Genomic DNA, 15,994 nt, shown 5'->3' on the forward strand with positions numbered 1-15,994 from the left:
AGTTCCCTGAGACCCGCACTGCTTTGCTGCTCAAGAAAATGGGAGGAGGAGGGAGCAAAATAGTCAATGAGTCTCCTGTCTTTAATTTAACAGGAGTGCAATACAGCCTAAATTAAGGGCAGAATTGCTGTATTTTGCAGTCCTCTGCAAACAAAAATAACCATCCTGCACCTCATGCTCCATATCCTGCCTCAATACCAAAGCAGCAGAAAGCAATCCTAAGAGCAGCCAGGGGCTGTGGCACAGTCACAAGGGTCATGCTACCATCTCTTCTAATGCCATGCTACTAATTCTTCTAATATCTCTGGACAGGCCACGTAAACTGGGATTAATCCAGTTCTAAAAGAGTTGCTTAGCCCAGCAGTTGTACTTTGGAGAAATTTTTATGTTCAGACCACAAAGCAACTTATCTGAGCATCTTACAAAAGCAGACATGGGAATTTCGCCACATTCCTAATACACTACACCATTTTTTTCCTGTCAGGCACAATTCAAACAAAAAGCAGCTGGCTCGTAGTATAGGGTGTCTGTGTGTTAATATAAACCTCACGGCTATCAAACCCTTCTACCATGACCATTCAGCAGTCCTCCCACTGTCTGTGCCAGTTACATCTCCTCCTCCTACGGGAAGCTGGTCAGCTCTGACCCAACTGTTGGCAAAAGATTTCAGTGTGCTGACTTGGGCAAACAGCGAACTGTTATTTCTCACATACCGAGAGAATGTCACTTGGAACTGTGGCATTTCTTCCATCACCCTTTCTTCAGTCTCTGTAACACTCAAGATATGTATGAAAACAGAAAATAAAACTCTGAGAACTAAAAATTGGGGTTTTCCTGAAAGCATTGCACTACTATGGACCACAGTGTGCTCTTCTTTTTGTAGGATTTACGTTTGGAGGTGGGAGTGCAGAGAAGGATGAAGAGAGAAGTAAGGATGAAGGGAAGTTAATTAGAGATCTATCTGGTCATAAACAGTTCATTTTTACCTTATCCAAATACTCTGTTTTCCTCTTAAAATATTGCTACTTATCCAAAGGATAAGTACTGCTCTGACTACATTGGTGTAGGAACTCTTCAAATTACATTAGTTCACATATTCCTCTTTTTTTCCCTCTGGTAAACTGAATCTCCAACCCTTACATTAGGCTGAAAAAGCATCTAAATCTTCTGACTCAATAGGTGTAAAAGCTTTTTTGAACTCCTTTCCTATTAACTGGCTAGGCAAATACTAGTCAATAGCTTACATCTCATTTCTCATATAAGGCTGATCTTTTAACTGTCTGAAACGCATGGATGCCATTTCCTTATCCTGTTTTGTTTTGTTTTGTTTTGTTTTGGTACTCAAGGTGAAATGCCTCCCTACTTGCTGTGTCCTGCTTGCTTCTGAGTGTTCAAAGATGGAGCAATTACCCACAAAACTCAGTAAGAACAACAAATATCCACATCTAAGCAAAAATCAATTGCTAACACATATCAGCCATTAAAAAAAATGCTTATCGTGAAAGATTTTGTTTTCAATTTCTACTTAGGCTCAGGTACAGAGGTATCCCTACATGTAGAGGGTACTCTTCCAGAAGTATTCATCTTCCTTCTCCTGGAGATCCTGGAAAAGCCACAGAAGCAAATATAGAGCTATTACTGCCTACTTGCAACTAATCCCCTCTGCATCTGCAGCAAAGGAATTCACGCTGGTCACCTGTAGCTGTGTCACTATAATCACGGCCCCATGAAAATATTCACTCACTGAGGCCAACAGATGATCCAGAGACGGCAATTGCTACCTGGGACCTCTACTTTGGAGTAAAGCTCTTTCTTTAAGCCTCAATTCACTCCTCAGCCCTACCTTTGAGAAATGATTTACATTGTGGCATTACATTACAGAGATGAAGTGCTGGGTTCAGAGCACTTTTTATTCTTGGTGTGTAACAGTAACAGGACTTATGTTCCTCTAATTACAAAGTAAGCGGGGGTAACAAAATAACAATCACTTGTTTCAGACCCCAAAAGCCCACTTCCAGCCCTCAGTCATGCTATTAACAGAAGAAACTTAATTTTCTGAAATTCCCATTTTAGGTCAATGACGTAACGTTCCAGATGAATGTCTGAATTTGTGTGCATCAGCACTACCACACTGCAGAATCAAAACCTCATGTGTTAGCTGTATTCCCCACGACCAAAATTCTCCCTAGAGATACCCTCACTATTTCTGCCACTAAACAGCTGTATTAAATCAAGTTGACATAAATTGCTCATCAGGTTCGCGAAAATGAGAATCTGCAATGTTATGTAGTGGTTTTCTATAATAGGTGATTTTTTTAACTGTTTGAAATGGGAGGGCCATTGCTGAAGTTATCGGCACTCCACAAGAGTGCACTATCTATTAAGCCTCTTTTTCACTCACTGGAATGAAGTAATAAGCAGAAACGTAAAAACAGATTACAAATCAGACAGTGGCAAACTATTTCCTCACCACTTGTTAGATCCCAGCTCCTGAAACACCAGGGGTGGGTGAGCCACGTTCTGCACAGTGGTGCAGAGAGGCACTATAGGCAATAGTGGGACATGCTGGGCTCGGGGAAAGGAAAGCATGGGTGGAAGCAAAGCTTCCCTCTTCTCGTAATCCTCAAAAGTTCTCGGCCTTGCCAGGGGCTTTCTGGGACTCCACAGAAGCAGCATCTCTGGCTTTCCCCATTGCAGCAGAGAAGAGGCACAGCCAGCCCTGCACTACTGAACCTTTCCTTCTCCTTCAAAAACTCCTGGTTTCTATTCAGCCGAAAACCCCACCTAACCAGCAGCGTCAGGGGACTGTGCTCATGAATTTCCCTTGTATTTCATCTGCAAGGCTCTGAGCTCACTCCTTTTGGACCTTTGGTGGAAAAGGCAATGTTCTGAGGTGTCTGACACATAGCAAAATCTACCCAGTCATCAACTCAGCTGAATACAGCAATTTCTCCTCAAGCACAGGGAGGGCTTAACACACAGCAGCAGCAGCAAATACCTTACAGAGTATTTCCTTTATCGATATATTTTGGACACAAACGAGGCTTGCTTAACACATTCTGTTTGAGTAATTACAGGCCAGCAGCCACAGCAGCATGCTCACAACTATTTCACTATCTACTCTTTATCTACACAAATGCACTTCTTAAAATGACTCTTGGGGAGGTCCAGAGTTCAGATTTTAATATAAACAGGAACTGAAAAAAAAAAAAAAAAAAAAGAAGTGGGAACCTAGGTGTGATTCAGAGCACATGACCTCAGGAGCACCCTGGCACCTCCAAGTGCCTGCACAAGACCTGAAGGAAAACACGGGGAGCAGAACTGTGAAAAACACTGTGGCAAACTACAACAGCAAGCACTGGGCTAGCAAAGTATCTATCAGAAGACATGCTTAGCTAATATTTGGATTGTCTGAAATATTTTGACTCCGGAGAAGAGTTTAATGAATGCAAAAAGGCAAGGATAAGACCACAGAAGAATCCATACAGGATCTACTTTTTATCAATCAGAAGAAATTCATTAAAAACAGACACATAAATATAGGATATATTATAAATGTATCCATATAGGATATATAGATATACATATACACATAGATATATGATATATATTTTGTTGCTAACTCACAAAAGCTGACTAAATTCAAATGAGTGGAGAAGTGGTAGTTCATGTCAGAGCAGCACTGGATTTTAAGAAAATGCATGCTGAGGCTCTTGAAGCTTTCACTCTCCTCCTGTAAGCACCAACGATCACAGGAGTGGAGGTAACTGTCAGACTGAGGTCCTGCAGTGCGTGCTGCAATGTAAAGGAAGTGTTAAAATCAATACAGGTGTGGGAGAAAATGGAAGCAACCAAAAAAAAATCCCAGCAAGACACTGAAAAGAAAGCAAGCTGCTACAAAAGCACCTGCATGGAAAATGGAGAGGAGACTCAGAGGAACATTACAGGAGTGCACAACCAGTGCTGTTCTACAGGCACTTCACATCATACAGCTGTGTTTATTGTCTTTCAATAATTTTCGTATCAGCTTTTTCAAATAACGAGTAAAAATACATGCTTTTTTTCTCCTCATGCCAAATAAGCTGTTTACCTATGTGAGAATCAGTGCCTCCCAATTACACTACCAGCTGTGAGTGCAGCACAATGCAGCACTTGAGTTTCTGTGCTCACACCTTGCAGATTCTCAAGCAAGAACAAACTGGCTGTGCAGAAGAGAAGGCTGTAGGAAAGAGAAGAGGAAAGACCAGGTCCGTGAGCTCTCCCAGTAGCACTGCGCGGCATGCATGAATTTCTGGCCCCATGACAACACAACAGATGCACAAACTCCCAACTGCTCTGTCCTGCTCAGAGACAAAGCAGGACATAGCCCATCTCTCTCTGTGCTGCAGTACACTAACATATTCTTTCCCACCATGGGAAATGTCCCTTTTTTTTCTTTTTTCCTGGGCACTTGGAAGGAGCTGGGGTACAGATCTGGCTGACTTAAGTGACAATCTCTGTGATGCTTCAGACCCCAGCCCTGATGACTCCGAGCATCGCTTGTGGCTGCTGATGGGTTTGCAGAGGCACCCTTGGACCGGGAGCTGAAACTTTGATAACTCTGCGGATGATTCATGTTTGAGGAAGGCCACTGGCTTGCTCTGCCATCAGAGCTCACACTGCAGTCCACCTGGGTCTTTCCTCTTCCCCTTCCACTTCTCAATTGTTTTCAAAAGAAATATAAAATGTATGTAAAAATAACAAAGACCAGAACTGAGCTCATGCCTCCCACATTTAATAGAGGCTCTAAGAATATTATCAGGATGAAGAAGACCAAAAACAGGTTAAAAACAAAGGGTGAGACTATAGAAAGATTCTCATGCGATTGAGTTACTTTTCTGCCCTTTTAAAACCCATGGACAAAATCCACTCACCAGTTTTAAAAATCCCCTGATTAATACTTTTAGATGATGGCAGGTCAAGCCCAGTTTACACACCTATCTGTGTTCTCTGCACAGAAAGCTATTTATCTTTGTGTGAGGGTAGGGAGAAAGCCCATCTGCACACCTAGATGACACACTCCTCTGACTGCAGAAGCACTTTCATGACTTATACCAGCATAAATTAAGCCTGGACAGGTGAGGTGGCCGCTTCATGAGTGTTAAGGGAAGCTACAGAAACCACAAAGCATCCTCAGCCATTTACACTCCAACCCACCTGCAGCAGCAGTGGTTATGTGAACTCCTTACAAAATAGGCAGGGTATTGAGCTAAAGTTTCCAGCTCCAGGGTAACTAGACACTGGATCCCAAGCCTCCAGTCCCTGGGAGAAGGTACAGACAAGCTGTTACTCAAAGGCTGCTTTCATGTCTAAGTTTCCGAGATCCTCTGGGGAACTCTGCAAGTTCAGACATTTGTCTGCTGAAATCTGGATGGCGGCAGAGGCTCTCCTGGGAGGAAAGAGCTGCTCTCCAAGAAAACAGCATTCCCGAGCGTGAGCGGGTGAAAAGGGCACTTTCAGACCCAGAAGGCTGACATGTGACAAGCGCTAAGCAAGGACAACAATTGGGACTGAGACCCCACTGAACTTCAGACTCCGGGGTCCCACCTAATTTTGTTATCTAATATAAAGGGAAACAGGCTATCAGGCAAGTATATATGCATATAAAAGCCTCTTCTTGCTCCTAAAAAGGGCAAACCTCATTTTGCCAGTTACTGCCAGTGACACCTTGTCAATAGAGCTGCTTGTGAATGATGACATGGCTAATGGCAGGGACATGAGGGGAGAGATGCAGGAAGCACCCCTTAGGGACACAATCCTGACCATGCAAGTGAAGGTGTACCACGCTCACCATCAAAGCCTGCAGGCAGAAAACTTCAGAGGATAGGCTGCACCCACCCTTCACTGAACTTATTATATGCACACAGTGCTCACAACCCATCCTTCCTTTCAATGCCTGTAAAAAAATGATATTGAGGATTACACTATGAAAAAAATGTAGCAGTCCACCTGGGAGCAGGAGACTAAAGCAGAAAAGTAGAATTTGCCTTTCCATTGCCATTCCCTTAGCTGTAGAATAGGGCAATAAAACTGCACAATGGCACTTTAAATAATCATTAGGAACAATGCCTGCTGCCTGATCAGCATTTTGACATAAAAGAGGTTACAGGAATGCCCAAGAAGCACAGTACGACATAATCCATGTGCACAAAGAGACCTGCAGCTGCTTCACCTGCATCACAAGATGCTAAGGCCAGCCCAGAGCACAGTGCTCTCAGGCTGCAGCCAGCTCTGCCCAGCTGCTGCATGAAGCAAGCAAGCCCACATCCATACAAAGGGCTGCTGGTGGGCCAGCTCTTTGTGTTAGCCCATGGATAAACCAAATAGTAGCTTTCACTCAGACAAACTAATCCCGTATTTGAGGAATAACCTGAGCACACTGCTCATTTAAATAGGAAATAGAGCAAGCAGTGAAAAATGCTTGTGAGCATTTTTGCCAGTTACAGCTTTAATGCCCTTTTGCTAATGTTAGAAATAGCAGCCCGCAAATGATCCTCCTGAAAACAAAGCCAGAGTCCAAATATTTTGGAAACCAGTCTAAATATTTATTCTTCTTCCACGTTAGGAAAGGATTTTACTCCCCTGGCTCCTATGCCATTATCTGTACCAACCCTATTTACACACATTTATCCAATTTTTCTGCTATTCTCCCATAAAAGCTTTATCTTTGCATTTCATAATTACTGTTTGTTCCCAAAGCTACAGAAAGCCTGCCTTAAATTAAACTTCCTTAGGCCATTTTCTAATATCCCATCATCACCAGCCTATAGCACGCTGGAATGTGAGAATAAATCATCCCTAGCACAACAATTAATTCATCCACAAGTCTTTTCCGGGGTACTGGTGAAAGTCAAATATTCCTGAATGCCGAAATGTTCTCATTAACACAGTATTTCTGTAAAACTAATGCTGTCTTATGCATGAATTTTCAAAGGAAATTCCTTTGTTATTAAAACATCCACTTGCAAAATACACAAAAATATTTAGAAATTATTCAGGCACTATAACACTGCTAATAAACCTTCCTTTTCCAAGTCCTACAGCTAATTTCAGAAACAGCTCCTATAATTCATGACACAAACACAAGGTAAACTCATAGTCGAGACAGACTTCTGGATCTCTACAAAAACACACTATGTCTAAGTTAAGTTTTAGAATTTGATTGGTAGCAGAAACACCATCAGGAGTACAAAAACAGACTTGGGAAGTCCAACCCTATTCCAAATGAAATGGAAGGGTTTTCACCCTGATGTAATTACCTGCACACCTTATGGCCAAGCACAGAAGGGACAGACTTCAGAAGCAGACAAAGACAACTTAGCAATTGCCCAGTTTTTATAGAAAGCATGTAACTTCCATTTTGGATTATCTGCGATTAACGGAGCCAGTTCTTGTATTTCCTAGGCACCTGTTACAATCCTGACTTGTTCCCAAGTCTGATGTCATGCATTTTCTCAAAGTCAGCGTTGTGGCATCAAAGCACCGCCGGGGCTGGGGGGCAGGAGGACCCTAAGCTCTGCCTTCACAAGGAAGAAACATCCCACAGAAGGGTGAGCTTGCACATTGCTATGCAGGCGGCCCAAACACACATCCCTGCTTGGCACCTTTGTCCTACTAAAAATGACATACCACCTTGTAAACTGGCGCAGTGCCACCCCGACAGATGGACTTATGTGTAGGCAGCCAAGAGACTATGTATAAGCATCAAATATGTTTTTTCTGAGAGCAGGACTTCCAGCCAGGAATGTTAAAACAGCTGTCCACATTGAGCTTGCATGCCTACACTTAAGAGGATATGCTATTGCCACTCGAGCCCTGAGCTGGATTAACTCAGAAAATAAATAAAATAGCTTCCACAGCCGCATAAGGTGAGTTTTTGCAGAATCAGGATTAGTGATACTGAGGGGGCTTTAGCACCCTACAATTAGTGGGCAAACTTGAGCTGAAGAGCTGAGTTGTGCAGCTCCATGGAGCTTTTACAACATACACACTTCTAAACAAACTTTTCCCATTTGAACACATATTGATGTTACTTCTCCTACAATGAAAACACAGCATGCAACACCAACTTGATTACAAACACAGTAGGGACTTTCCACTCTGTGTTAGAGGATACTTCTATTTTGAAATTAACTCATCTTCACTGAGATGTGTTCTTGTGTCGATGGGATCTGTTTCACCAGGATTTCTTTTCTTTTCAAAAACCTCTGAACAGCACAGTCCAAGATTTTTTTGTTAGCTCACCGCTACATGCACACATGCATTTTACATTTTGACACCATTTGCATAACTTGCCCCTGTAATAAAACCACAGTGCCTTGAGAAATGAGCATTGCACAATGCAGGATGTGTGCTGGCTGGCCCGACAAGCCATGCCCTTACCACCTGTGTCCCATCCCTGTGCCCGGCTGGACATGAGACATTCCAGACCTCGGAGGAGCTCCAAAATCCAAGTTTGCTCACATCAACATGTCACACAATGCTCTTTTTATTTCTTTCCACAGAACTCAGATTTTACTCCTGCCCCTCAAAAAGTCTTTGACTTGAGCCTAAGGTAGAGGTAAATATTCAAACCTGAAGTAGTGAAGGTTTCTTCAAAATTTCACATTGTTTAAAAACATAATACCTCGATTTCCAGTGGCAAGCAACACTGCCTGTAGCTCAAAAATTGACAGAAAGCGATGATATATCTTACTCTGTTTTCAAAATGTGCTTTGTGTTCATTGTAATTCTTTTCCCTGTGGATACTATCAGATGACTGGCATAAAATTTGCATTTACTCCTCAGATGGTATCTCATCTTCACTGCTCTGAATCACTACATACGAACATCAAATCTATGAGGGTATTCCCACTATAGATCAAAGTGAATTCAGTGTGAGCTCCAGGGTCACACACAGTCTTCCAACAGCTGCTGGTGTCCTTTACCTTTGTTAACTTTAAGGCTGATATTTGCAGTAATTAAGTTATCTGAGTCACTTTGTTACGATTTCCTGCGGTAGGAGTACTTTCATGGCAAGCATAGCTTCTCCTGCAGTGAGGACTTCCAAACAAACGCTGACCTTGCTTCCCCCTTGGGCAAGGGCTTTCTTCCATCTCTCACACCATTCCTCTCTTTTGCCCTTCATGTCTTGCCTGCAACTATTCCTCCTTTTTCTTCCTTGTTTCTGAGGACTGTATGAAATCATCTACTGGAGAAAGTTTCAGACCCCTCTCTACTGCTCCAAAATATAGTTAGGAACCTCAACAAGAAGATTCTTTGCTTTTCTGTACCGCCAACAGAGCTGATTCCAGGTTAATAGAAATTTCCATACCAGTTAACCTTTCTCAGCGGGTGTGGAGAGAGGGAAAATGTTTTATCAAATAATTCACATCAGCAATGTTGTGAAAACAGGAGAAAAACCACAGAGAATCCCCATCTTTCCTTCTAAAGCCTAACAATGCCCAAGGCTTTCTCACGACACTGCACTTAGAACTGGCTTTAAAATGGTTCAGGGAGCAGCCAAATTGCTGAAGAACAGGTCAAAAGGAATAAAAAACACAGATCCAGATCATTACTTCTGCTTAACAAAGTAATTACAGACACACTGTGTGTATTCCTTTTGTGACAGTCTATTTTACACGGAATGATTATCTCCAAGGTTATCGTAACGACGTAGCAAATTAAACCGAAAATGGGAGTGCTGAGCATCCACAACCATTTCACAGCTCTCCCAGCACCGTAAGTGCCTCCCTTTATTTGAAACTTATTTGAAGGAGTGAGATTCATTTCTCACAGAATCATCTAAGATACTAAGAGAATTCAGAGAACAATCTTCCCTCACATTACACATGCTATCAAAAAATTATGATCTCCAAACTCCAAAAAAGTTTAGTACCCAGTTACTCAAGAAACTCTTTTCTCTCATCATAGGATGACTGTCAAGAAGACTATCTGTACGTGCCAAAAGCCAGGTGCTAGATATTAACGGTACATAAAACTGTGGTTTTGTGGTGTTCTTTGAGCTCCCCTAACTGAGCTCTTAACCCTGAAGGCTTTCATTTGCTGTTTTATCAAAGTTGTGTGTTTTTTTTTTAACTCATTCTGAGTTCCCAGATGATTCGCTGCCAAAATTCAGTGCTAGTTAAATTCTGATAAAGTAAAACAAAACATGTAAAAATCTGTCAAAGTACTAATAAAACATTACCATTATAGATAGTCTAGGCTAAAGGAAGGCTGACCAAAATTTGGAAATATATTGCTTCTGTATTAGCAAAAAGAAACCCTTGAAGGGGAACGGCTAACTTTAACGCTGCTTGCCGAAGAAGTCACCTGCTCAAGTCAAGTGCTGAAAAGCCTTAGAGAGGACGACCTTCTCTGATGTCCTGCTACGCATGCAGCCGGGTGTGAGTGCAGCCACTTTTACACACACTGCCTTGGCTTCACCTGTTACTGCTGTTCACCATCCCATGAGAAAGGGGGGGAAGGAACATTTTAAAGTAGAAAAGCAGGGTGATTTTAACTCAAAAGTTTACTTTAGAAGGAAAACTTAGCACGGGTGCTGTTCAGAAGGTACGGCGCCTCAGAGACCTGGGGTTCAGCCTTTCAGCATGGATGCCTTACCTAGGTAAAGCGAGGCGTTTTCTTTCTTGACATTGTCATCCAAGTAGGTTGGTCCCAAGGTATAGATGGGTGTCGAGCCCATGCCAATGAGGATTTGGGCACAAATGAATAAAGCTACATAGAGGGAGTGATCATTGCCACCGGAGTCCTTGACGCAGGCCGGCGAGTCCCACTGCTCTTTGGCGGTGCCATTGCCGGTCACGCACAAGCCCTCGTTACTGACGGAGGAGTTCAGTTCCTGGATCTGGTACGGTGGGGAGATGAAGTGAGGTAGGGAGAAGAGCGCGGCCCCCAGCGCGATGAAGAACCCCCCTACGGCCAGCCAGAGCGGCCTCCGCCCGCGCCCCCCGAAGTAGCTGATGAACACCACCACCACCAGGCTCCCGATGTCGAAGCAGCTGACCAGCAGCCCCGACTCCGAGCTCTTCAGGCTGTATCTCCGCTCGATGGTGGTGATGACGCTGCTCAGGTAGCCGGACACCATGAGGGACTGGATGAAGGTCAGGAAGCACATGCACACCAAGAAGAACCGCGAGTCCGCCAGCACTGCCCGCAGGCACGCTCTGCCCGGCGGCCCCGCCAGCAGCAGCGCCGGCGGAGGGGGCGCTCCGGGGGGCACCCCCCGGCTCGGCACCTCCGTCCTGCGGGGCAGGCTCCCGACGGCGGCGGCTGCCGGGGGCCGGGCAGCCCCGGCTCCCTCGTCCTGAGCAGGAGCCGCCGAGACGGCGTGGCCCGGGGGGGCTCCGCCGCCGCCGCCGCCGCCGCCGCCGCCCCCGGCCGCCAGGGGGGAGCCGAGCACGGGCAGGCTGCGGCACCGCGCACCCGCCTCCGGCCGCTCCGCCCCGGGGCTCCGCGGCGCCGGGCTGCCCGCCGAGGCCATGCTGAGACCGGCGGCGGCCTCAGAGCGGCCCGCTCGGCTCCATCGGCGCCGTGCGCCCGGCGCGCTGAGGGGCCCGGCGGGCGTGCAGCATAGCGCGGAGGGAGGAGGAGGAGGAGAAGAAGGAGGAGGAGGAGGAGGAGGGAGGGGACGGGGGTGGCCCTAGCCGCGGCCGCCGGCCGCCCCGCCGCACGTGTCCGATGCCGGAGGCTCCTGCGGCTTCGTCCTGCCGCCGCGTCGCTCGAGGGGCCGCGGGCCCGCCGGGGAGCCCCCGCTGCCGGCGGCTGCCGCCCCCCAGCGCCGCTCCGCAGCCCTCATCCTCGCTCCTCGCCGCCGGTGACACAGCTCCGGGGGAGGGGGGGGCGGCCGCCGACCTGCGGGACGGAGAGCGGGAGGTCAGCGGCGCCCGTCCCAGCGCGCCCGCCCCGCTCCCTCCGTCCCTCCCTCCCTCCTTCCCCCGCCGCCCCTCGGGGCAGAGGTGGCCGCGCCAAGCTTCTCCTCCTCGGGGCTAAAAATAACGGCGCCGGCATAAATCGGGAGGACGGCAGGGGAACAAAGCCCGGGCGGCAGCGGGGCCGGGGCAGGCAGCCCCAACGTGCCCCGCCGGCACGGCTCGCAGGGGTTCCCCGACACACGGCAGCGCCCGGCGCCGTGCTGTGCCGTGCCGTGCCGTGCCGTGCTGTGCCGTGCCGTGCAACGCGCCTTCTGCCTGCCTCCTTTGTCCGCTTTTGTCTCCCCGCAGCAGCTCAGTGCAGCCGAGGGGAGGGCGGGCGGCGGAGGCAGCGGCAGCCCCGGCGACGAGACGCCCCCCCCCCCAGCCGCATCGGGGCACCGGGCAGGGATGGGGACAAGGACGGGGACATGGACCCCGGGGGTTTCCTCACCGCGGGGGGGTTCCCTGTCCGGGGTGGGTCCCTCCCCCGTGGGGGTCCCTTCCCCGGCAGTCGCGGAGGGGGAAGACGGGGCTTTACTCACCGTGCCTGCGGCGCAGCCCGGGGCCGAGCCGGCAGCCAGCCGGGCCCTGCGCCCCCTCGGCGGCTGTCACCTCCCGCCGGGCTCCCCCGGTCCCCCCCCGCCTTCCCCGGGCAGCGCAGGCGCGGCCGCGGCCCGGCTGGGGAGAGCGGATCAGCGGCCCGGGGCTTGCCCGAGAAGGGGCTGGGGCTGGGGCTGGGGCTGGAGGAGTTGCAGGAGTTTGCAGAGCCACCCCCCCCGGGTGCCTCTCCTCTGGAGCCGCCGGGGGCCGCAACTTGGTGCTTGTCCCCGCGAAGCTGGCGGGGCGCGGGTGCCTCTGGCAGCCCCCGGGGGTGCCCCGCTGCACCGTGCTGTGGGCAAGGCGATGAAAGGCTCGGGAGGTGATACCTCAAGTGCAGCATCTGTTGGAAAGTGAGAAGAAACGACAAAGGCATGCTTTAGGGAAAATAGAAAACCAGGTGGCCTGGAGGTCTGTTCTGTGCAGGGGCTTGTCTCCAACCAAAGCCACGTCCTAAAGTGAGAAACACACACACAACCTGGAAAAATGGGAGTTTGGAGTGTTCGTTTGCACCCCCTTCTCTCAGTTGGCATGATATCTTGAATCACACTGCTTTATTTTCCCCCAGCTCTCTGTTTTTGAAGCCCTTCTAGACAGTCCTGCAAATCGTTAACATTTGTTGTGGACTGACAGAGAGTGACCTGACAAGGCATTCCTCTTTTTGACCTAAGCTTTACCATAAACTAATAACTAAAGAATGCGCCAAAATAATATACTATCCTATGCATTTCTGAATAGATCATATCCAGTGCTTTGCTGGCAGGCTGGAGGATTTAGTTTGGATTTGGGTCCCCTTCATCAAAAAAGGGAATGTCTGAGATTCAGTCACTGACTTTAAGTCACTACATTTGGTTGCTTATGTATAATCCTGATCAATAAGATCATAAGATACCATCCTCTATTTTAAATTTATGCTTGACATCTCTTTGAGTCAGCCAGGTCAAACTCAACACGGCCAAGGCACAACCTTTTCTTTCCAAGCTTTCGCCAGGTTTCTCCTGTTGGTGAGGTGCTTCAAGTTTGGTAGTTGTTTAGTGGGGTTGTTCAGTTCAGTGGGGAGAGAGGGAAGGATGGGAAAAGAGGAAGAAAGGGTAGCCCAGTTCAATAGGAATGAGCTCTTGCTTTGTCTCAGCCATCTCACTGAGCCATCCCTGAGAAGAGACAAGTAATCCAGCTGGTAGGCAGCTGGTAGTAACCTATTCAGCTGTCAGTAATCTCTTAGACTTCAGTATCTCAGTCATATTTAACTAGTATATGAACCAGTAACTAGCTTGTAAGCCTTCTGGATATGTATTTACACCTCAGCTTTGGGATCTTGTTCTACAGCCAGGATTCCCAGCCATTACTGTATACAAACAATACTTTTCACGAGATCACAGAACAGCTGTAGATATTGGAAAAGTGTTATCCAACCCCATGGAAAAATATAAGGGTTAGGAAGCATTTCCAGACTTCACAGCTGCTGCAAACAGCCTGCAAGTGAGTACAGCTTCAATTCTTTCTGCAGCAGCAAACATATAAAGAGAGAAAATGATCCTTCGAATAAGATGAAGGTGTTTGTTTTAGGAAGCTACTCCAGCTAACTACAGCTGCCAAAAGGCCAGACTTACCTGCTTTCTTTTGGCTCTGAATACTTAAATAATAGGTTAGCTGAGCAAAGAGAGCATTTGCAGTCTGCAGTGGATATGAACATCCAGCACCAAGTGATGAAAGGGAAATCAATATTACTGTCTTCACTAGGAGAGGCTTTGACAGGGTGATTACAGAAGGTGCAGTAATGGTCCCCAAGTTCACAATAAGATATAAATGCATAAGATATTGTGCAGATTTTCTGCTTTTAACGTTTCACCTCAGTAAATTTAAAATGCACAATCTCCCTCAAGCGTCCAGTAATCAACTGGTGTTACAAACCAGTTGTTTATGGCTACAACTGGAAAATAATACAGTTTCCATTTTGTTAGGTTAAGGCATGGGCTTACACAACAGAAGATCACACTTTATGGTTGTGATGGATTTGGGGGTTCACGTGTTTTTGTTAGTACGGGGAACTGCTGATGCCCAATGAGGTGCTTCAGCCTGATCAGTTCCAGCCCATGAAGGGGGGGAAGACCTCAGCTGTAGGGTGGTGTGAGTTGATGGCTCTGCCCTTCCTTCAGAATTTCACATTTTCAACCAGGTTTTCCACTCAACACTATGCCACAAACGCAATAAATTGGCTTATCTTCCTTCCCCTTTTCCCTAACACCACTGCCATTTTGGGGCAACATCTGCTCTTCGTTCCCAACCCACTATTAATAAAGCAATAAGCAAAACAGGATGTGCATTAGGAGGCTAATGGGCTTTGGGTCCTCCTGGAGTGTGAGCACTGGGAAGCATAAAGCGAAAGGACAAGTAACTTCGTTCCTCGGGGATCCTAACCGAGCCAGTGTCCTAATGAGCTCCTGAGGGCAGCTCACAGCTCCGAGAGAGCAGCTCGTTATTTTTATTTGGGACATCAGAGAGAGCATTTGTAGCAGCAGACTCTAAACTAAAGAGCTCATTTAGTACAAGAAATGAGCTTAACCACACTAAGATCACTGCTCAGATAAATCCACTTTAACTTTTATCAGTCTCCAGAGTAGCCAGCTACAGGTTCATGAAGGAAATTAAGAAACTGTGAATGCAAGGGAGATGCAAAGTAATAGGGGAATGGAAGAAAAGTGAAAGGGCTGTCTAAAGACTAATGGTTAAGCTTAGGGGTGATGGCTATCAGTGCTAACACTGCACATATCAGGTCAGGTAATGAGCTGGGCTTGTGTGAGTCCCAGTGGCCGTGCCAGAAGCCGCAGGTGATGAGGCTGCCTGCAGAGGTAGCTCGGGGAAGGCTCTCACATGCTTTGCCTGGTGCAGGGCTGGGGTTGGCACCACTGCTGTAAGTATGGGCTTCCCTTTGAGTGCCTAATTGCAGGATAGAGACCATGCCACCTATGGTAGCCATAGTAATGGCTCTGTAGTAATGACTGTTTTATGCAGATGCAAAGTCTGAGGAGGTAAGCAATAGTGAATCTACTTAAGATAATTTCATCAGCTGCATTCAGAATTAGACCTTCCTTCTCAAAGCAAAAGCCCAGTGTTTAAGTATGTTTGAAAAAGCTACTCAAGCATCCTGAAAGTGGGACTGACTATAAGCATATTAAAATAATTATATTAAATTAAAAAAAAAAATAAAAATAGAAGGGACTGTGTAGAAGAAACAAAGAGAAACTAAACACCTTTTTTTTTTTTTTTTTTTTTTTTTACATACCATTAACCTCTGGAGATCATATTGATAAATGATAAGTGACAAACAAGGAGAGAAGGGCTCTAATTCCCAGTGCTGCAACATGTCTGACTGTGCTAGGAATTTGTATGGTGGGACAGAGGGAAGGGGCAGGGGGATGCTGGAAGATTTCAGAATAAGGAAAGGG

The 15,994-nt window shown here is 46.9% G+C and overlaps 1 protein-coding gene across 1 annotated transcript in view; it reads right to left on the reverse strand.

The window, feature by feature from the left end:
* Positions 1–15,912, reverse strand: part of SLCO5A1 (solute carrier organic anion transporter family member 5A1) — an 80,532-nt gene extending 64,620 nt beyond the window's left edge. The window contains exons 1-2 of the mRNA XM_032181139.1: positions 15,832–15,912; positions 10,642–11,344 (exon numbers count right to left, since the gene is read on the reverse strand). Coding sequence (XP_032037030.1) covers positions 10,642–11,344; positions 15,832–15,912 — 784 coding nt within the window. The remainder of the gene's footprint in view (positions 1–10,641; positions 11,345–15,831) is intronic.
* Between the last annotated feature and the right edge of the window lie 82 nt (positions 15,913–15,994).

The sequence above is a fragment of the Aythya fuligula genome, chromosome 2, assembly GCF_009819795.1.
Source record: "Aythya fuligula isolate bAytFul2 chromosome 2, bAytFul2.pri, whole genome shotgun sequence".
NCBI lineage: Eukaryota > Metazoa > Chordata > Aves > Anseriformes > Anatidae > Aythya > Aythya fuligula.